General features: G+C 37.2%; 2 protein-coding genes across 3 annotated transcripts in view; one reads left to right on the top strand and one right to left on the bottom strand.

Moving 5' to 3' along the window:
* Positions 1 to 4,898: 4,898 nt before the first annotated feature.
* APIP (APAF1 interacting protein) lies at positions 4,899 to 22,797 on the bottom strand. 2 transcript variants are annotated; one of them, XM_017809577.1, is made up of 8 exons: positions 22,691 to 22,797; positions 17,551 to 17,651; positions 14,538 to 14,586; positions 13,086 to 13,203; positions 11,892 to 12,027; positions 9,180 to 9,347; positions 8,536 to 8,658; positions 4,899 to 7,271 (listed from the first exon to the last, which is right to left on the bottom strand). In XM_017809577.1, the coding sequence occupies exons 1-7, from the start codon at positions 22,718 to 22,720 to the stop codon at positions 8,559 to 8,561; spliced, it is 702 nt and encodes a 233-aa protein (XP_017665066.1). In that variant the 5' UTR covers positions 22,721 to 22,797; the 3' UTR covers positions 4,899 to 7,271; positions 8,536 to 8,558. The 2 variants fall into 2 exon arrangements, with proteins under 2 accessions (XP_017665066.1, XP_017665074.1); XM_017809585.1 differs by lacking the exon at positions 22,691 to 22,797 and adding an exon at positions 22,132 to 22,256.
* The window catches only part of PDHX (pyruvate dehydrogenase complex component X), a 36,678-nt gene continuing 36,391 nt past the window's right edge, over positions 22,696 to 22,982 (top strand). Inside the window, exon 1 of the mRNA XM_017809539.1 lies at positions 22,696 to 22,854. Coding sequence (XP_017665028.1) covers positions 22,719 to 22,854 — 136 coding nt within the window. The 5' untranslated portion in view covers positions 22,696 to 22,718. The remainder of the gene's footprint in view (positions 22,855 to 22,982) is intronic.

The raw sequence follows: 22,982 nt of genomic DNA, 5'->3' as shown, positions 1-22,982 counted from the left end.
CAAGAATTCTGCAAGGAATGATTCAGTTACTTACATTATTTGTCCTGGTGAAATTATCTCTGGCCCCATCTTAGCCTTTTTGACATTTTAATCTTGTAAAACTAAGACTAAAAAGCACAGAAAATAATGAGAATTTTGTCTATAGCTGGAATTAGTTCATCTAATTAATTAGTAGCATTAAAAAGCACAATTTCAGTGCATAGCTGACAAGGTGTAAAAATGCAACCCATGAAACTATGCTGATTTTAACCTCTCCTGGCTAGCAGCATTTTAGTGATCCCTGCTGTATTACTTTGATTTTGGGGTTTTAACACTTATTCTTCATGGCTTTTTAGCATGCCCCTTCCTGTTCATCTGCACTGTATTCCCCTGTTCAGGAATCCTGTGCTCATTCCTTGTGCTCACAATGGAAGTTTTTTATCGCATATGAATATTCTGTATTCCTTCTTTCATCCTGAAGCAGTTCTCATGTGTGGACACTTCTTCCATGAATAAATCTTTGTAAAACTATCCCCTGCACTGTAAGGATCAATTCTGAATATGGTATGAGGGAAAAAAATCAGAGACCTGTAAAGAGAGGTAAGGCAGATTGGAACATTACAGAGCTCAGAGGATTTCTGGAAGTTAAGCTGTGAATGGCCTATCATTAATAATAAAGGAATTAAACAAAGTAGTTTCAGGATTTTTTTTCCCCCCAGAGATTAAGCCTTCTGATAAATTTCTTCATATAGATTTCTGCATAGATTTCCACATACACAGAAACATGATTAGGGAGAGCTCATGACTTGCATAATGCTGTTATATGGCATAATGCCACAATTTTGGTCTCAGTGTTGCAGCTTGGGAATCTTTATCAAGTTAGGGTTAAACATAGACTATATAGTAGGGAGAGAAATTAAATATAGGTGGGATGACTGTCTTCAGTCCATTGTCTCCTCATGGGAAGAGGTTGCAATGTATTGTCATTTAATTTTATTTGGTGATTAATTTTGTGCAATATGAGTTTTGGGTTACACTAAGGGTTATACTCAGGTTACACTATTGTCTACTTGATCAGACATTGTTCTCTTCTGGTCTGAATAGAATTAGTTCCTAGTTTTCAGTATACAATAGTTTTGCTTTTAGCATTCCCAAAATCTAGTAGGAATCTACTTAAAATGTCTGGACTTCACTGATGACTAGAAGTTTCAAACAGGACAATGTTTGTCCATGTATATATTATTAATAATATTGAACTAACTATTCAGGCTACTAGAACTGTGCTGTTTTAATCATAGTTAAAGTATGGTGAAATACGGTACAATTTTCTAGTACAGTGGAAGTGTTGTGTTAGTGCTTAAACTGCAGTAGATGGAGATCATCATCCTACATGCTTAACTGTGCTTATCTACTAATGTTGCCACCACTGCTACTAGATGCTTTCTTATTTAGGTGTCTGAGACCCTAATTGTATTCTCTCTTCTTGCCTTTCCTACAATTAAAGAATCATAATGTTTGCTCTTCACTCACTTAAAATGTTACTCTCCTCTTGTGCTATGGCTTGAGGCTTGATAGACTGAGCTATCACTGAAATGCTATTCAATGGGTTCTCCTCCTTCAGTTGCTTTTCAGAAACAGCAGCTGCTCTCTTGCTACACCTCCACATCTCTTTGCATCCCCATTTGTTTAAACTGTGGCAAGCGAGCATGACAGCAGCCTTGGGATTTTTTGCTTTCTTTTTTTCCTGGTAACTGGACTTTTGGGTTCAAATAACTTACTCATCCAAGATGAGTGAAAAAAATCCAAACCTTTCAGACACCACTACAGCCCCCTAGACATAAGCCTCTAAGCATGTTAACTGAAGGAAGTACCAGGTGACAAGTGTGACAAATTCTCCAAACAAAAACTTAAAGCATGCAACTGAATTTAAAACGGAAGTCAGAGACCTCCAGGCCTAAGTATTAAGATGCTCAGAAACAGCACTGTTGTGTGCCTTGATTTTTAATTGCTAATGTACTTTCTCTTGAGGTCCTTCTGCCAAACTCCTATGTGGACAGTTCTTCATTTATATACAAGTTAAAAAACCCACTTGCTATGTTTTCTATAGGTGTAGTCCTGAACCCTTGTTTTTGTGGTGCATGCAGTATTTCCGAAGTTATCATAACCTGAAGGCGAGGGCATCAAATAAAATGATGACCCAAGAAGATGCGGTAGCTTGATTTTGAACACATGACAAAAATCATAAAAGGAATAATTTTTTTATTGTATTAATTAAGTTGCAGGGACTGTTAAGTTAAACTTAAAATAACCCTTTTAACAGTTGTTGAGGATAATGAATTACCCAGGAGGAGTTAGAGCCTGCTGCTGCCAACTAAAGTGCTTAGAGACTTGAGATAGAGGTGAACGATAAGAAGCAGCTTTCATATATTCAAATAAATTACATGTTGGGCTTGGCTTAATCCTGGCATCAGAATGATCTCAGGGGTTTTCCCTACATTATCTTAGTCTATGATTATGCAAATATCCTTTTAATGTAGTGACTCCTTAACAGGAAATCAGTCTCATACTTGCTCATATGCTCTTATGCTCTTGCAGTCAACAGACGCTTGCAAAATCCTAGTGTGTCTGAGATACAAAAGGCACATTAACTGTTTTAAGTACCAAAATTTTGCAAACATACAATAACAGGACATGCCTGGATATGTCAGGGATATAGCAGATGAATCAGGAAAGAGATGTTTCCTAACACAAAAATACTCTTGGGTTTGAAAGTTCAATCAGAATGCAAATGGTACTAAGTTCACATTTAGTTTCAAAGACTGTAAGGAAATCAGGGGAGGGGGGAAAATCTTACAGAAAAGCAGGACTGAAACTGAATAAAACATGGAAATGAGAGGAAGCATAAAGACAAAAGAAATGTAATCATTTGTGTTACATGCACAGCAACCTGCAGAGCCCAGGTAATCTACTGACATATTGCAGTGATGTTGTTTTCAGGAACTGCACTGAAATGGGGACTGTGAGGGTAACCTGCTTTGTCTGGAGAACAGAAATTTAAAAATGACATCTTAAAAGAGATGTTTCATCTGGAAAGACAGCTAGCTGGTATCCTTTGGGAGGTGAGGAACTGAAGTCATAAAAATTGTGCTGTGTTACTTGTGGTAATATTAATATGTATCTGAGTAAGCAGGAGAGCTTAGTTCCTGATTTCTTGCTTTTTTAAATTTCTTCTAGGTGAAATTAGTTTGTGTAACCTTTTTTCTTAAAACTACAGGGTTCTAGTATGGAAAGAAATAGCAGTTAAGCATTTGAGGACAAACTGGTATACACTAGTGATATGTACTCAAGGTGATCCCCACCGACCTTTTTTTTTTTCCTTGATTGAAACAAAGACAGCTAAATCCTTGGGGAGCCTAATGAAATTAAGCACCTAACTTTCCAATGGGATTTAGGGTAGTATCTGATTCATTCAAGCTCTTTTGAAATTCCCATCAAAGTGAACTGTTCAAGGCATGACCTTAAGGTAACACTTGGATCAGCCACAAAATCTAGACTTCCAGCTCTTTGTTTTAAACGTAAGACCTATTCTTTCTTCTATATCCAGTGTATTCTGTTTGTAATTACCAGAAATTACCATCAGAGAAATCGGAGCTAATGTGAGGCTCATTAAAGAGCAAGAATTTATGTTTAACTATTTAAAAAAATTCTTGTTGATCTGGTTTCTGGAGATTAAACCTGTAATTTTATCTGTCATAGATGAGAGAAACTTGCTAGTACAATAGCACAGTATCTTAAAAGTAAAAAAACCCAACACATATGCAAGTATATATAGAGAGAATGTTTGTAAATGTTATTCAGACGACGTGAATTTCCACGATTCCCCATTAAATCCCATCTAGACAAACCTGCTCAGTCCATTTTCTGTACTGAGCACTAGCCAGTCACTAGTTTTCTTCTGACTGTTCTAGCAAAATCTAGTAGATGCTAGATTAAGTCTTAAGACTATAGAAAAGATTAAAAATTTAATATATGGAAATGCTTTTGATTTCAATAGATTAAAATCCTAAGAAACAGACAATGGTTGTGGTTACACTCGAGGTTTCACCTCCAAAATAATTTTGCAATGGTGCACTCAGTATGCTGAACCCCTAGCACTCAAATTTAACAGAAACATGACCCTGTGCTAATGATGTCAACCAAAAAATAGTGAGATTTTATTTATCATCTGATTTACATAGTAAAACCTTGGGTAGTACCAGGATAAATGCCTGACAGCTCTTTTCCAGATTCAGGGACTTAAAAATCTGCTCTTTTAAAAATCATGTTGGGTAGTATTCTTCTGGAGTAACAGCTTTTAACATGAAGCTGGCTTGAAATTAAGCCAAATATACAGATCCACCGACTTCTATGAAAGCTTTAAAGAGCTGGTAGCAAAGCGCAGTCACAGGCACCTCCACACACTCTGCTACAAAAGTCTCTCAGCTCAGAGGGCTCTGGGTCTGTAAGGCACAATTTAAATTTCACTTAACAAGTAGGCAAAGAAAACAAAAACAAAGCCTGCAAGGGTTCACCTCTCCTTAGAACAAAACCTAAATGAAAGTCCAAAGCAACTTGAAAAATGAAGCATTCTCCTAATTTCCTTATTGCTTACAAATCTCTAGAGATAACTCTCTTCCGTAGGAATGCCTAAACTTGTATCTGCTCAGAGCTTTTTTAACAGTTTTGAAATTAGGAAGGATTAATATCGAACTGGGTATTTTTTTCTGCTGCTTGATACAATAGTAATCCATTTAACGTGCTCCAGGGATTTTTTTGCCAATTTGCCATCTCCTGTAAAACAGCAAGAAATTGTTGCAAACCTATTTGCCCAAAAAGCATGGCAAAAAACAACCTAGAAGAAGGCTACTAATGAATTTGTATTGTTCCATTAGACAGTGAGCTTTTTTAATGTTAATTTTTAAATTACAATTTCAGAGATAAAGCAAATAGGATGCCAGTTGTTCAGGCACTACAGCTTTCACTACAGAATATATATTGGCATCATAACTGCTTACTCTAAGTTATGAGTTCTATCTCTTAATGTTTCAAGATGCTGTATTCTGCAGTTTTACTTCCTTCTTGGAAAGCAAACAGGATGTTTGGGAGGAAGTTACTTTTATTGAGAAATGTTGGAACTTAGCTTTTTGGATGAGCCACTTGAAATGGGAATTATGTCATTTTGACATAAGCCTATCTGGTGATACTAAACCTAGATAATCGGCTCAATGGAGATCAAGCTTTTCCTGCAAACGTACAAAAATATCTAGCTGGCTTATTAGCCCACAATTCACATCAGAAAATGATATACACTTAAAAATTATGTGAGCTTAGAAGTTTTAAATCACCTGATCAATTTTCCTATTTTTGTTCTACATAATTGGATCTGAACTGGAGGAGCTTTCTGAACACTCCAGAAAACAGTAATCATTTCACAAGTTTATAAGCCACCAAAGCTGTAAAGGTACTAATTTCTTTGATGAGAGTTTGCATGAGAAGAGTGCATTTAGCTCAGTTCTGTATCACTGAATGGGACTCCAAACATCTTGGAATCCTATATGACAAAACTTCTTGACTACTATAGAAATTGGATGTTTTACACAAATTTTAGAAAGGCTACAGAGTGGCAAATTGGAGCTGGATGAGAAAGTGAATATTTGTAATTAACATGACCCTAGAGGAATATATTTGGCAAAAAAACCTTTCCTCATGAATGTTCTTTTATAGTTTGTCATTATACATGCAAAATAAACCAATACTAAGTGTAAATATACTGCTTTATACATTCTTTATACTTACAGAACATTAGTATTATGGAATTATACAAATATGATCTATTCTGAAAGCATCATCAGAATACCACAGGAATTTACTTTTTGCAGAAATCAGGCAGTTCAAATATTTACCACTGACAAACAAGTGTCTAATACTGAAAAAATGTATTGATAAACATACAACCTGCAATAAGGTAGTGATAACCACTATTTCACAATAACCAAGGTCACCCCCCCCATAATGCTTGAAGATTGCACACTGCAGCACTGTATAGTAGGGAAAGACAAACATGTCCAACATTTCCAAGACATTGAACTTAACTGTCATCTCCATGAAAAGGGGAAAGTGTTGTCTGCCATCTCCAGTATCAGCCATCTCATCTTTTGCCCTGGCTCTGGATCTCTTTGAACCCACCTTTGACTTGATTCAACATTTTACCAGTGCCTTATTAGGAAACAATTCAGTAATTTTCTTTCCCCCACTCCCACAGTAGTTTCCTTTTAGGTTGAAGAGTTAATTAACCTCATGGAAGCTCAAAAAAGTGCCAGAGATGATGTAGGGGAAAGTGGCAGGAATGCAAGGCCCCTAGCAGAGAACACGGTCAGTCAGTGCTTACCCCGTCTCAATTCCCCCTTGGGAATAAAGCCTCAACGCTCAGTCAGAAAACTGGTCACTCAAGGCTTACACTCAAGGCCACTGGGAAGCCACTGCAGAAGATCCTGAAAGACACTGTGTCATAAATATGCGATACGATGTTTTAATGAGCACTTTGATTAAATCTACCTTAGGGGGGCTAAGCAGAGGTCATAAAAAGCTGTCTTAAAGTTGCAATAAACAAAATCTTACTCAAAGTGAAAGAATGTAAAGATGTAAAAACCAGACAAGACCCAGAGCAATCTTTCAGTAATAACTACAAAATATACACTATAAAATTATGTGTTTCCTACTCATTATAATGACAATTAAGAGAATTTAAAAATACATATGCTACAGGCTTAATTAAAAAAAAAAACAACCCTATGAACATGGCATGAAGGAATCACAGTTCAAACAATGCTTTAAACTTTATTAACTTCTAATTAAGGGGTTGTCCTCACTTTTTTCCTGAAGAATAAAAGCTACTATAACTTTCAGAAATAGAGAGTTATAACAACTTAAATGATGTAGAATTACAGTAGGATCAGCCAATGCAGATTGTTGAAATATCCATTTTTAAGGCACACAAACAAAATGTCATGCTAGTTCTCCATAGTTGTTCAAAATCTTTTTTTTGCATCTCAATTTTCATTCCTCCTACTGTAGCACTTGACAGGATTCATAAATAGCAATTCAGTTGTTTTGAAGTCTCCTTTTCTTCTTGGATGCGTTGAACAGTCAAAACCGCCTGCTGGCATCTGTCAATCCTCTGAGTATAACAGCACCCCCTTCTGGCTTCAACAGCATGAGCTGAAATCTGGAACTCCCATCACCATGTAAGAAACCTGTACAGGAGAAACAAGGTAAGAGCGAAAATATTCTAAAACTAGGCATTCAGTCATAATAAATAGGCAAAGGAATATTAATGCCACTACATTAGCCCAACCTATTCAACTGTAGGGGCTGAGGTGTAATTTTAGAATGGTTCTCATGGGCCATGAGGTAGTTCTGTGCAGGTGTGGCAGCCAATATGTCTTTATCACTGTATGCACTGGCAGCACTCCAAATGTCTGCTAACACAGAGACTCACTGACAGGAAGCCTCCTGTCCAGCTGCTTCGTCCTCCAGTGTGGGCATAAAGGCTAATGATCCAAGTCCCCGTCTGTTCCGGGCTCACGCAGCCTAAGCAACCATGTGTCATTTCTTCTGATGAAAACCTGGTGGGTGCAGTGGATTATCTGATAGCACAACTCTGCAACAAGTTAGCCTATCCTCTTTAATTACGCCACCACTTTGGCCAAGAAGTCCTTTTATAATCTCTGTACTGGAATCTTTTAACTTGCTTACGTTTTCAGGAAGAGGTGTCTCAAACTCTGAAGTGTTATGCTACCACTGTGTTTTGCCATACCAAGCTGTACATTGCTTTTGTGAGAACTGTTTCAGGGATCCTTCATGTTATCTGTGTTATCTGTGTGCTTTTACTTTGAACAATTTCTTATGAAAACTTTCAAAACCGATCATTGCTACACTAGAAAACAGAAAGCCAAGGTAATTCGCTGCATGAGGTAAACAGGTGACAGTAACCAGTGAAACTCTAACTGCAACCAGCCAAGTCCGCTGAAGGAAAAAACCAAATCCACAAAACCCCCCAACCAATCCACCATACAAGTAACACCAGGGATGGACTGATACCAAACCTGATCCTGCAAGATGAAGAACAACTGTGGGTGTTCAGACGTCTCTGTATAGATTATTTTACTATATTTTTTTTTTACTATATTTTTTATTATTTAGGCTGGGGTATTCTTAGTCCACTGCTCTTAGTGGTAATGCTTGAACTGTTTTGTTTTAAAAAGCAATTGCACTCCATGCTGTAAATAGGTGCTAAATATGGACAGAACATACTCGACTATTAATACATATTTTTTTTTTTGTATTGTATGGAAAAGGAGCGTTATTTCAGGCATAGATATAATTGAAGTGGTAACAAAGCAGATTGGGGGAAGATGAGCAATACTGAAGTTTCCTGAGTGGGAAAGAAGACTGAAGTGATGGTGTCATCTGTAGTCCCTCCCTCCAAACAGATCACCTTTACAGATAAATTCACACCTGAATATAAATGTTGTTGACATTTACAAGATCCCGTTTTCTCCGGCTGGATGTTTTGAAGGATCCAGCCCATGCTGCTTCATCTGCACTGCGATATCAAACAGGTAATCATAACACTCACACCTAAAATTAATAAGGAAAAAAAGTGAAATGTTAGTAAGGCTCAAGTCTTACCATGTTTTATGAAAACTAGTATTTTCCTTCCTTAAGCTTTATATCACCAATGCAATAGTCTGAATGGACAGCTCTGTTACTTCCAACACTGTGGTATGGAAAGTGCCCAGCATTTTTGTTGCATTTCTATCAGCAGATGAAGTAAATTCCAAAACTGGTACTAGGGAAGACTACACAAACAGTATTGGCAGGTGTCATATAAAAGCAGGGATTGTCTGCAGGTTTCATATGAGGAAGGACTTGTCCATATGAAAGGAAAATGTTGGCAACCTTATTAGCCAACAATGATATGAAAGAAAAAGCAAGCATTGGAATTATGGATGAACCCACTCCCAAAAGCTCCCCATAGATGCAGTGCGGCCTTAATGTTCTGAATCATTGTCAATGGGTTGAAAACACACATGACATTAAGTTCACTAAGGTTTTGAGGTATAGCAGCAAAAGACAGCACGTTGCTAAATTGTACTCACATCGTTTTGGCTTTTTCCCATGTTCCTCCCCACACGTAAACACCATGACGTCTGACCAATACAGCACAAGAGTCTGGGTATTTTTCCATTGCACGTGCCATTCTTTCCTTGAGATCCTTCTCTTCTGGTGTATTTTCAATAATGGGAACCACCAGTGTATCATCATATCTGAAAGAAAAATGAATGTTCATGTATTTAAAAAAACCCTGTGCTTGGATCTATGAAGCTTTTCCCTAAGAAAGAGATTCTCCTTTGACTGTGTAAAGATGTTAATAAATTTTCAGCACTAATGATATCTTCTCTTGTGAGTCATGCTGTAACATAAGAATTCTCAGGAACATCTCTCACTCCCAAACACATACTATGCTGGCAATACCTGAGCTACACTTGAGGCACAAAAAGAAAATAACACTTTAATCTATTAGGTGTAGCTGTTTATTCACATATCACTTTGTAGTTGGGTCTCTTTACAACTTTTTCAAACTCTCCATCCTGTATTGGCATCATCTACAAGCTTTACCTCAGATTAAATTATTTAAAAGAATCATATCATGAAGAAGGAAATGAAGCTGTTTGCTGGAGAGCAGAAAAAAATTAATTCAGGTAGTCCAAAAAGCCCCTGGAAGATTGTCCTTCTAAGGCATATAAATAGAAAGTAGAGTCAACACATGAAAAATAAATTCTCTGTGATGGAGTCATTGGTGGGCTACATGTGATCTTAAGAGAGCCTCAGAACCCCAGTTCCAAAGACAAGATTATGCATGTTACTCAGTGGAACTTGCCTAAGAGTTCTTCTGAAGGAGGACTGGGATATTTGGCATTGTTTGAACCTTAATTAACACTGGCAGAAACTTGTTTAAATAGTTTTAATAAGTCCCCACTTCAGGTTCAGGTTTATCATTGAGATCACTTAGATATTTCATGAGTGGATGCTAGTAGTACTTACTTTTATAAAACACAGAAAGAAAGCAATGGTAAAAAACCCCAAAGCAACAGCTTGTACTTCAAATCAAATATTCAGAAAATTAAAGTCTCATCCCTTACAGTTTTCAATGCTGATACTTTCTCAAGGAAGCTATAAAAATAGTGAATGAAAAAAATTAAGTGGCATTTGCAGTTTGACTCATATATACTGATCACCAAAACTACATTTGAGGCCAAATGAGCTAATGAATTGGCTTCCTAGGTTCTGCTTTCTACGTGAGCTTGGATGTGGGTATAAATAATACAACTGATCCCTAATGATAACCATAAGCTTTTTATCAAAAACTAGTATCTACAAAATGTCAAGAAGACTCTGAATGAGCTAAATACTTGATATGTCTTTAGTTTTATGGAAATATAAGCAGCCTACATTTAGTCAAAACTTAATTTAAAATACCTTGTCATAGTCTGGATTTTCAAAGCTGTTTACTACTGATCTAATTCTCCTTCTACAGAAGTTGAAAGGAAAATTACTCTGGCATCACTGGAGCTGTATTTAGGCAAAAAAATACTTCTGATTATCATATCTGTAGCGTTTTCGTGGATAGCTTCCAATTAGAAACAACACACTTTCAATCCCTTTCTTGAAAGGTTCCATTTTCTACTATCAAATTTCTTTGGAATTCAATGGGGACCCTTCTGTGAGGCAAGACAGTGGAATCGCTCTAGTATGGATAAATATGTGCTTATGAACCATATAATCTGAAGCTTTGATTTCTTCAGTTTTTCTGGTAAATTAACAGGGTGATACCACACAACTTGGAGATATGGAACCCGATAAATATTATGTCTCCTGACTAAAATACTATGTCTCCTGACTAATATTTAGCAATATTTGAGAGTTCAAAATGCATATCCAAAATAGAAAATTGATGTGGATGTTTTTAAAATTAGTGTTGTTAGAAAATTCAATACAAGGGATTGTATTTTGCCACATTAAAAATGCACATGCTAATGCTGACAAGAAGGTAAAGGTTGGCAAGTTAACCAAAATGGAACAAAATATGCTTGGGCATAAAATCACATACGGCTTGCTCCCTTGCCAAAGGGCAATAGTTAGATACAAAAATTAACATCAAAAAGTGGAAAGAATTTAACATTTCAATTTCTCATCTACTTGTCACATGTTATATAAATGTTGTTTGCAGATCCCAATTCAACACTCTGTGGGTGGAGACCTCAAAACAAGCCATCACACATAATTTGGAATAACTCAGCACTTACCTCAGAGCTCATCCTTGAAAAGTAATAACATTATCTTTAATGAGCTGTTTATTCTGAATTCTCTTTCAAACTCTGTCAAGTAAAATCTGAAATCCTCTACTCTCTTAACATGCCCTAAACTAGCACAGGCAGTGATATGTGAAGTCCACCCAAATGTAGTTTTCACATGCTATCAATGCAACCTAATGTTGGTTGGCTCCAGTTTCAGCTTAACACTGTATAGATGTGTCAGCATCTCAGGATGTAGCTCTTTATTTGGTTTGTTGCTGTAGCTCAACAGACCACAGTAGCCTTGACATTACAATATTTTATCTCAGATCTCTTCCACAGGCTTGTGACCTTACAGAAAGCCAATGACTCATTTATTCCAGAGGTCTTTTTACTTCTTATTCCTAACATATTACACACTTAAATGCACATAACTTGAATAACTCATCATCTATTTGTATTGTTGAAAACAAATGATCAAATATCATGCCTCTTTTCTTAAATATAGAGAAGTACCTGTAATAGCCTCCTGAAGTACACTTCTGGATTCCTTTTATCATCTCCTGATGGGTAATACGGAACTCAGTCCCTGGGTAAAGAAGGGTAGCCATAACAGCAGCCTTGGAATGAGTATGGATCACCGCACCTGCCCCTAAGAACACAAAAAGAAGAAAAAAATTTAGAATTAATTTTAAAATGTATCTATTAGAAAAAATTTATTCACATACTTGATTAATTTCCTTTGATTGGGTCTCTTAGCAAACGGTGATCTACTGCATTAGAGGAAAAAATATACAGCAACCTAAATGAAAATATGAGATCATTACTCACCTATAAAGGATAATTATAGATTGTCTTAGGACACTAGTGTTAACTTTTAGTTAGTGACAAATTCCAGGAGACAAACTACTTGTACAAATTCAAGGAGAAACACTACTTGTACATTTCTTTACATACTGCAATGACTGAAACACACTATTTATTTTATCAGAGTTCTGAGATTTTAAAGAATTCCCAAACTTATTTGTGAAATGAAAGTTTAGAGACTTTTACTTTGTTTTTATGTCTTCAATTATCTACTGACTCTCTGAAAAAACATTTCTCATTACCTTACTGTGTCATGATGGAAAAATGGGCAGACAATAATTATAATCTACTTATAAAGTTGCAATGTTGCCATTCCTCAGGTACACATGTAAGCTTCTTGTGCAGGAAGACCTGAAGAGACTTCCTAAATCCTTTCTAAAACAACAGATGTAAATCTTACACAACATCAAAAGCTCACTATTACTGTCCACTTGCAAGAGAAAAGTTTCATACCTTTTTCATCTATCATAATTCATAATTGTTAATCTCAGCCAATGGATGCAATGGGATCTAAACCATAGTTGCTGGATAGGCAAAACTACTGGTTTAAAGCTGCTATAAATCCCCCCACAACCTACCAATATACTGCACTAAAAATTAGTGATGATGATCATAGGAATAGCTACACAAAAAGATAAAATTGCAAATTGTAAATGACACTGACAGGATGTTACTATGGATTCTCTTCCATTGTATATATATCTGCGCAAATCAATTTATTTTACAGTTTCATGTTTATTTCATTGTAACTTCTATGTATAAAAAATATGGTATTGAATATCAATTTTGTGGATGTACATTTACAGTGTTTCAGACATGGATGAACCAAAAACATTTACATACCTCTCATAGTGTAGGCGTTCATAAAGAGAGGTGTGCACTGGCTTTTCTTTAGCTTCTTGTGCAGTGGAGGACCACTGATGTCCTGCTCATTCATGTCACAAACAAACATATCTTCTGGCTGTAAGAATGAAGAAACTATTTTGACCTGTGATGACTTGAATAGCTTTGTTTTCCTACTAGGGAAACAAATACATATGCACCGTATATTTAATATAGAATGTGATTTTAACTTTATAAAAGTGCTGGAATGTACCACATTTATTCTAGCTGCTAATAGTACTTACTGACATTGTGTAATGGGAATTAATTTTAGGTACTCTTTTTATTATGAGGGATTTTAAGCAGGTATTTGTAAATCTACAATTTTCTCAGAAAGGAGACAGCTTGTACCTAAATAACAGAAAACAGATCAAAAGGAAAAGTAGTAACTGATTAAAAAAAAAAAAGAAATGTAGATGTATTTTTCCTTCCCCACTTAAAGAACCAACAAAGGACACAAATTAAACTTACAAATAATCTATTCAACTTGTAGAACTATTTCTTTTTAAACCTTGCTTTTAGTAGCTTTACATGAATGGTACCTTTGCAACAATTAGATACTCATAATAGTACAAAGAATTGTCCAGGGCAGTAATAAAACTTTCTTTTTTAATGTTATTTTAACAGTCAGCAGAAAATACAGTTGCAAGAGATTTCCTCACTCACTGCACTCAAGCCACTGCTACTGATAGCACAGAAGAGACCATCATGGTTATCTTACGTACCTCTGCCTGCCTTACTTGTTCACATCCCCAAACAATGCTGCTAAACCCTGTGTTTCTATCAGTGAAGGGATTCCTTTTACTCCTCATGGTATTTATCCTCAGATCTATGAAATGATAAATCCTTTCCACATATTATGCTATTCTGGGGGAGTTCCTGCTGTCATCAAATAGTTACCATTTACCATTCTCCCCTTCACTTACATTTTGGGGTTTTTTTTGGAAAAGAGACAGATAGACAAGGTCACCTTTTCATGTGGAGAGCCCAAATATTTACTGAGACTATCAAGAAAAATATTTGTAATCACTCAAATGAAAATAAACAGTGACGAGGTGTTAATGCTTCTTTATGTATGTGCCAGAGTAACTTGAAACTGTGGCCAGACAGCTATAAAGATACTCAAGCTTGACAAAAAATAAAGCCGCACTTGAGTTCAAATCTCACACAGTTTTGTGCTCATTTAAAGCAAAGAGATCTTCAAGACTAATATACACTGGCCACTGAAACACATACTGGCTTGCTATGGTAGTGGAGTACTGGGAGAAATCAGCAGTTGTTTCAGTAAGCTGTTTCAACAGCGCAAGTTTCCAAGTTTACATAAGAAAAAATGAAACTCTAACCAAACTCTAACCAAAGGCACTTTCCTGTATTTCAGAACGAGCTCTGAGGTAAAAGTACAGCTTAACGTACCTGGATTCTTTCCTTTTGGACTCCTGAAGGAGCGATGTAGATTTCATTCCTATGAAAAGTTGCAGACGGGGAAAATCAGTAAACACAGCTGAACAATGACTTTCCAACTGCACAGGCATTAGAGCCCTTGATCCCTGAAAAGGAAATAGCAAATCTAGCCCCTAAGAACTTTCTTGTTCCTTCTATACATTGACAAGTAGATGGTCATCAAAATAGAACCAAATTGTAGAAGGGCCTATAAAATCTTTAACTTGCAGGGGTACAAAACCCTACTTTCACCTTTGTAAGAGGAAGTAGGAAGTGCAGCCTTATTTTTCCTACCCAAAAAAAAGCCTCTCCCTTCAATAATTCAAATTCTAATTCCCAGAATTCAGAATAAAAATTAAATGAGAAATTGCAAGCAGATACTGATCTGTGACGAAGCAAGTCACAAAACTATTACTAAAAAATCCACAGACTACCTATAAACAGTAATAATTATCTGTAGCATTCTTCAGTATAAATACTTTTCTTTTTAACCGTGCAGTTTAGGTTTTTTGTGCAGCTGTATATCTATTTGTATTGATAGAGATAACACTGATACAATGAAATTAAATGAAATTCAAGTAGAAGTGCATCACTTCTTGCAAGGTCTACATGAACGAAAACTACAAAAATTGATTTAAATTAAAATTATTTTAAGATGGTGTCTGAATTATTCTCCTTATTAGCAAAAAACCCCCAACTAGATTATCTCTCTCAATTGTAATCACTATTTGGATTCAACAGTCACATAGTAAATTCAGGAGCATAGAGACATCTAGTGAATAATTAGTCAAGTTACAGATACATTTCCTACAGACCATGAGAAGTTTGTATTCCTGGACAAGAGCAATGGAGCTGGTGAAGGATCTGGATCACAAGTCTTATGAGGAGAGACTGAGGGAGCTGGAGTTGTTTAGACTGGAGAAAAGCAGGTTCAGGGGAGACCTCATCACTCTCTACAACTACCTGAAAGGAGGTTGTAGCCAGGTGGGGGTCAGACTCTTCTCCCAGGTAACAAGTAACAGGAAAATTGGAAATGGCCTCAAGTTGCACCAGGGGAGGTTTAGATTTCATATTAGGAAAAGTTTCTTCACTGAAAGGGTTATCAAGCATTGGAACAGGCTGCCCAGGGGAGCAGTTGGCTCACCATCTCTGGAAGTGTTCAAAACACTTTAGGTATGGTAATTGGGGATGTGTTTTAGTGGTGAACTTGGCAGTGGCAGGTTTATGTGGACTTGAGGATCTTAATAGTCTGTATCAACCTAAACAATTCTGTGATTTTAACTCTTCCAAAAATAAAAACTCTTAAGATGATGCATACCCATAGGGGTAAAATATCTGTGAAGTACATAAAAATGTAGCTTTATCATATTTGTAATTTTTAACATTCATGAATTAACACTGCCAACATTGCATTAATTTAGTCCCTTGCATGAGCAAGATGACTGAGAGAGCAAAATATGGGGAAATCAAGTGGTGATTCAGTTACCAATGAAAGACATGCAATTTTTTTTTAAAAACAGACTTTTTTCTTTTTAACCAGAAAGGGAAACTCTAATGATGAAATACAGCCTTCAAAATACAAGATATCTGACAATGAATTTTAGATCCATTTTTTAGTATGTTAACCCACGTCCAAAGTGGCATTTTTTTTTTCTGAATAGTTGATATGCACAGTGAGTAATGCTGATTAGGATTAGCTGGTAAAACCAGTTCTTGTATTTGAATCAAATTGTAATTGTTCACTATTTCCTATGTAACAATTCTAAGATAGTCTGATCTCTGCCTTGTAGCTACTCATTTTGAAACAAAGCTACTGCTACTGTAGATATAAAGCAGTATAGTACACACACATAACTACTCCTAGACCATGTACAATATTGATATCAACTAAAACATGTATTTATTTAGGTGTAGTCTGAGCAACCAAGTAACAGAACTGCTGAGGAAAACTATACTACTGTGTTAGTGAATTCTCTGATAATGCCATTTGTCTTGCCACAACCAACATGAGTCACACTGAAATGACAAAGAAAATAGGCTACATTTAGCTACTGATAACAAATTAGTGCTAGAAAGATCCTTCCATAGACAGCTTTGAAAACAAAAAATAACCCTCTTATCATTGCTCACATTGTTATTACTGCTCTTGCTTTGCTGGTAAAAATCAATCAGGGAGGTGAAATGACCTGCACAAAGTCCAAATGGCACAAATATTTGCATTTAGAATCTTTTCTTGTATATAAAAATATATATATATATAATATATATTTGAATAGCAATGGCTGTGCATGCATGCATGCAAATGTATATAAGAAAATGAGAAGTCAGACACTCTCAAGTTAGTATCACAACCCTGTGACTGGGGACAGAATTTTAGGCTCTGTGTAAGGCATTTTGCAGAATGAGAACTTTTTTTTGTGGCCACTGAGAGGAGCCCTGTCTCCACAAAAGCTTGGAAATTATGAATGCGGGGAGACAAGCAAATTAAAACACAAAGCAGTGCTTCTTAGCAGCACATACACACCAAAAATTGTTGCTATTACCTCTGTAGAATAGTAATCTCCTGCTTAAAGGAAACTACTTGCCTGCAAAATGTCTAGGGTGAGACTGATCTCATTTAACCACAGGCATTTGAAAGCCTTGTGCCTGGTGTAACCCACTCTAAATTCCATAGTCAGCAAAATGAAAAAGAGGGAATGCATTGTTCTTTGAAGACAATTCATCTACCTTCAACAAAGATAGGAAAAGGACAGAGAAAAGTCCCTCTCTGAAGTTGTCTCTCCCCATTGAAGGGATTGCAGTGATTAATCCAGACTAGTCAGCTCCCTTCTATATGGTTAAATTTGACAGACTGTTCATTTCCCCCTCTGCTTTCTTGCTCACTCCTGACTTTCATTTTTCATGGAGCTGAAATGCCCTCACCAACTACTAAACACAGCCAGCCCCTCTCTAACCATCACATTGTTTCTCTTTCATCATTACTTACCCATGTTTCAAGCTGATTCCTCCACCAGTTCCTGTTACCCAGCCTAAATCATAAAACAGTCTACAAAGCTCTGGGATAAGATTCCTTGGATGTAACTTATCCTAAAAATAAATTAAAGAAATAAATAAAAAACATCAGATACGCCACAAACCTAAGAATTTAAATTCCGAAACTGAGTTTAAAGGAGTAGTACTGTCGTACTGCCATACAACAGTCTAATTTATGTTTTCTGTGAATTTATTTTGCTTGATTTACAAATTTCAGCAGAACAGATTTTATTAGTTGTTTTACATTTTTAAACAGCAGTCAAAAATAGCATAGAAAATATAGGTAAATTATTTTGTGAACTTCACATTCCTACATTTTTACAATATGAGGTTACTTCACATGCAGTTTAGCCAGAAGGTAAATTGCATTATTTTAACCTTTCTTTCAGAAGGAAAAAGAAGTTCTTAATTTTTCCATATTCCATTGTTTATTAAATCAGTGAGTAAATCTGTATCTATATATTAACCAAAGGTATCTGTAGCATCAGAGATTCATTTATAGTTAATCTAAACCAGAACCAAGCCAAAACTATTTATTGGAAATCCTAAACATGATTCTGCACTGAACATATACAGCTAAGAAAGCTGTTCTTCACAGGTAGTGGTCTTTAATAAGTGAGTACTACACTGAAAAACAAAAAATTTTGAATATGGGAATCATTTACATGAGAAATGTAACCAGTAATCACAGAGAAAGCTGTGAGATGCTACTTTAATCCATTCTATGTGCTTGAATTTATGCATGTACATATTGTCTTGAGTATTTCTTTTAGCTTATGTGAGAGAATAAAAAGCCAAAATCTTTCCCCCTTTACCAGTGTAAAAATAAAAATCATATTTGGTTTCACAAATATCCTGATATGACTGAACCCATCAACCAGGAAATTAGAAGTAGAGAAACAGAAAAGTATATTTATGTCAATTTATCTCCCAGGGATGGGGTAATATTTCCACCTACACTACCTCAGTAACACAGCCACTTTTTTTCTTGTATGGGTTTCATGTGAACTGGCATTCAGTTCAGATGCTATTCCTGCCTCCTCTGACTTCCTTTCTGTTATTGAAAGTATCTTTTAATATATTAAAAAAATCATCATTTTACTCATTTGAAGCAATCGAAACAAGACTCTAACCAGCAATCCTGGAAACTCATGAAGCAGTCAGGAACCACGAACTGAACTCTCACCAGTTCACATTACCTGAAACAATTAGGACAGCAGATAAAAGCGTATACGAAGGAAAAAAGACCCCAGGCCAAATAAGCAAACACCTAAACTAACAGTGGAAAAAAACCCACCTGAGATCTTCCCCATTCAAACAACTGAAAATGAAACCACTACTTTCCAGCTCTTTGTCATTGAAAATAATAAGACAAATGAAGTTTACTCTGACTAGGGAAACATTTTTCAAATACTAATGACTCTGAAATGTACAGTGAACTGAAAACATTAATGCATGTGTCATATGTTTACAAATATAAAGCAAGCACATAGTATCTCTAAACTATGAGTCCCTGTTTTGTTGTTCTGATTTATTTATACAGAATTAATGGCTGTACATAATTTTTATCTATTCACCTGTCTCAAAACTGAGTCCCACAGTATCTTGTGTTGACTCTTATTCAAAATTAAATCCTCTGTATTTCATTTTTATTTGTAACCTACACAGTACTCTGGTATTTTTTCACTTCGAAGAAAAATTATGTCTCTTCTATTTTTGACAGGTTTATATTGCTATTAGTAATTAAATGTACACAGCCATAACAAAACCTAGATTATAACACTCCTATAGTTGTTACATATTTTCCCTGTTTGATGAATCTAGACATTTACTGAAAAATTCATATCCATGGAAGAACATAAGTGCTTTTCACACTTATTAAAAAGAATTTCTAGAAGTTTGGAAATTCCTCTCATCAAGAATAAACATAATCAAGAAATTTTTACTATTTTTCTGCAGATTTCCAGGATTACAAATCAATTCACAGAATTTAACAGCATTTTTCCAGGATAGGTAGATGTTGATGATAACCATAAACTATCTAAATAAAAATATTACTGTATTTCATATCTAAAATTACTGATAATAAAAATGACAGTACTTTCCATAACTACAAAAATGGTTCTTGCTCTAATGAGCCTGGGAGTGAACACATGGGAAAGCAGTAGGCAACTTAACAGGATTATCCTTTGTCAAATCTCAGTTGGAAGTACTTTAAAATTTGATTTATAAGTTGAAGTACAGGTGCCACTGGTTATGTCTTCCTTCCTATTTCTCAGTCAGAATCTGGCCCAGTAGTTTTCTGATACAGCTGACGTGAACAGTTTAGTTCTCTGTTGCTATGCAGTTGTCATCTTAGCATAAATTTATACATGCTGTTAGGTATGAAGAAAAACTCCAAGAACTTCCATGAACTAAAAGAAGTGACTAATTTTTAAAACCATTAAATATTATGTAGAAAACAAATTTGCTGGTAAACTTCTGAACAGAAACTGAGTGGAAGTATTCACTGAAAATTTTCAGCAGACAAATCTAAAAAAATGATTGTGTTCTACAAGCCTGTGTTTGCTCAAGGAAAAATATTTTTTTCCTATTTTATTCAAATCACTGTACCTAATATCATTTCAAAACCAAAGCAAAACAAACCCACTCTCCCAACCCAAAACCCCAGAAAACAACATGGATCTAATAGAATGAAAATGAAGGCAGTCCCAGGCTGCTTGTGGAACAAATTTGTAAAGGTTTTGGGGATAATTTGCAAAAGGTGTAAAACTGAACTGCAATGTGGATATTTTTACAGACTGTAGTAAATAAAAATAAACAGTGCCTGAATTAAGTATCCCTCATTCAGAAATTGCTGAGAAATCACGTATTTTCCTCAGAAATAAGCATAGACTGCACAGATGAAATCACACCACTGATACATCATATTGATGGGTAGTAAACCATGATGAGGTTTCCTTGAATAGCCATGAAGTGATAAGTCTGATGTGGTAAAACAGATCTGTGCTACACTGTACACATGAAGTGAGAGAAGTACAACGAATAAGCTGGGAGATATCTGTTTAAAATCTGTCTTCAGCATAGAAATGGATTAAATAAATCAAAATAGCAAAAATAATGTCATGAGTCTTCAAAAAAAATTATTTTCTACAACACGTTCAGCACCACACAGTGCAAAAGGGAGGGTATTTTTAGGTGAGAAACAAAATAATTCTAATGAAGAGACAGGAAAGCAATGTGGTGAGAATTCCTCCTCTGCTAAAAGCTTTGGACTGTCAGTTTTTGTAGCAACTACGAACCTCCCACTGAAACTGATAATTTATGGCCTTTTCAAATTTTTTTATTGCAGTAACTAGAAGATTTAATAGTTTTTTAAAATGACAAATGATTAGCTGCTCTACTGCCCACCTTAGTCATTTATGCCCATGAAAGGATGTTTCCAAGACAAACGTTATTTTAGCAGCAAGAATCCACATTAGAGGGGAGTATTTTGTCAATACCCAAAAAAGAGAGGGAACAAAAGCAAAAGAAAAAGCATCACAGCAAAACTGGCAGGCAGTTGGTTAGTTGGTACCAGTATCTTTGCTGAAATATTTAGAAAAAAGTGCTGCTGTCACTGCTGTCCCCCATCACTCCAATGCCCCAGTGACTCTAAAGCCGAATGCTGAGTGATTCTTGAGGGTCTAAAGGCTGTAAGAATCAAGCAAAGGGGAACTGGGATTTTGTGACACCTCAAGACTGTCTCCTGGCCCACAGAAGCACAACAAGCCGAGGCTTTGCCTAACGCAGTCCCTCTGAACAGACAGAACACCTGCACACTGTTGCAGCTGCTGGAGGAAAATGGTTCCAGTTGGTGTTGGACTTGCAGAACGAGATGAGGGGAGGCACAGGTGCAAGAGCACAGCAGTGGTTCTGAGGCAGGAGACAGGGAAGGTGAATTAATGGAGATGGCAGCCTGGGGCAATCTTGACAAGGTTTGGAGCGTCCTACTTTAACCTCATCTTTACAACCTCCAACAATAGCGAGTCACAGGATCCTCAGGCAACCCATTTAACTGTTCCAGGTTAGAAATATTTTCCTAATGCCTACCCTAAACCTTGCTTGACAAGACTTGAATCTGTCCTCTCTTACCTAACAGTTATATACATAAAAAAAGGGTCTTCCCTCTCATATCTCTAACAATATTTTACATATAAAGACGACTCCATTTGCCCCTCATTTTATTTTAAGACCAAGAAGATTCATTCCCTCATTTCTAACAGGCCACAATACCCAATCTGCTGATTACCCCCGTGTCCCTGCTGAGGTTCATACTGGTCTCTTGACCAGTGCCACACGCAACCCAGAGAGGTACTTTGAGCCCCATCCAGGTCATGTTTCATGTGCTCCAGCACAGTGTTTGCTTCGTCTGATGAAGCACAACACTGCCAACTCACCTTCTGGTTGTGATGATGTATAAAACCCCAATCAAAAACAAAAAAATCACCCAAACAGAAAAAAATCACAGAACAAACCTAAAAAAATCAGTTACCATAAAAAGGGCCACAAGTCGTGTAGCTGCAGCCAAACTGACAGCTGGCAACGTTTTGGGAACTGGAGGGAATTTCCTAATATCTTGACAGAGAATCACAGAACTCTTAGGGTTGGAAGGGGTCTCTAGTGGTCATCCAGTCCAGTCCCTCTGCCAAGGCAGAGTCACCTGGAGCAGGTGACACAGGAACGTGTCCACGTGGCTTTGGAATGTGTCCAGAGAGGGAGACTCCACGACATCCCTGTTCCAGTGCTCTGCCACCCTCAACGTCAGGAAGTTCTTCCTCATGTTGAGGTGGAAGTTCTTGCGTTTTACTTCATGCCCATTACTCCTCGAATACTGGAGGCCGAGCATGCTCAGCTCCTGCCGGCTGCATTGCACGCTGGCCGCCGGGGCACTGCCGGCTCACAGTCAGCTTGTCACCCACCAACACTCCCAGGTCCTCTCTAACAATTAGCAACTACGAAGGCACATGCTAATTACGGTGGTTCCATGGGCAGCCCCGGCCCCCGCGGTCGCTCCGCTCCCCGGACCACAGGGGGACCCCCTGCCCCGGTACCTGCTCCGAGTCTCCCGCCGCGGCGGCCATGGCGCGGGGTCCTCGCTGGGGGCCTCTTGCGGGCACCGCGGGGCGCCTGTGGATCGCCGGACATCCCCCGACCGCAGGCACCGACCGGGACTGGGGGGGATGGAGAGGCCGGGCGGCGGCAGTGACCGGGGGAGGTGTGGGGGCGGGCGGGACCCAGATGTCCCTGCGGTTGGCGTTTGCTCGTGCCCGGGGCAATAGGGGCACTCGGTGCCGCGGGCGGGGGCGGTGAAGCCGTTGCTTCGCAGGGCTGAGACGGCGGCAC

Source organism: Lepidothrix coronata, unplaced genomic scaffold, assembly GCF_001604755.1.
Source record: "Lepidothrix coronata isolate B3197 unplaced genomic scaffold, Lepidothrix_coronata-1.0 Scaffold1, whole genome shotgun sequence".
NCBI lineage: Eukaryota > Metazoa > Chordata > Aves > Passeriformes > Pipridae > Lepidothrix > Lepidothrix coronata.
This window is presented reverse-complemented; position numbering and strand designations above follow the sequence as displayed.

Bases quoted from the DNA above. Each gene is read 5' to 3' on its own strand.
- APIP (XM_017809577.1), bottom strand. From the start codon at position 22,720: ATGGCCGCCGCGGCGGGAGACTCGGAGCAG. The intron at 17,652-22,690 runs GTACCGGGGCAG...ATTTATTTTTAG, and splicing joins CGGCGGGAGACTCGGAGCAG to GATAAGTTACATCCAAGGAA. The intron at 12,028-13,085 runs GTATGTAAATGT...TTGTGTTCTTAG, and splicing joins GAACGCCTACACTATGAGAG to GGGCAGGTGCGGTGATCCAT.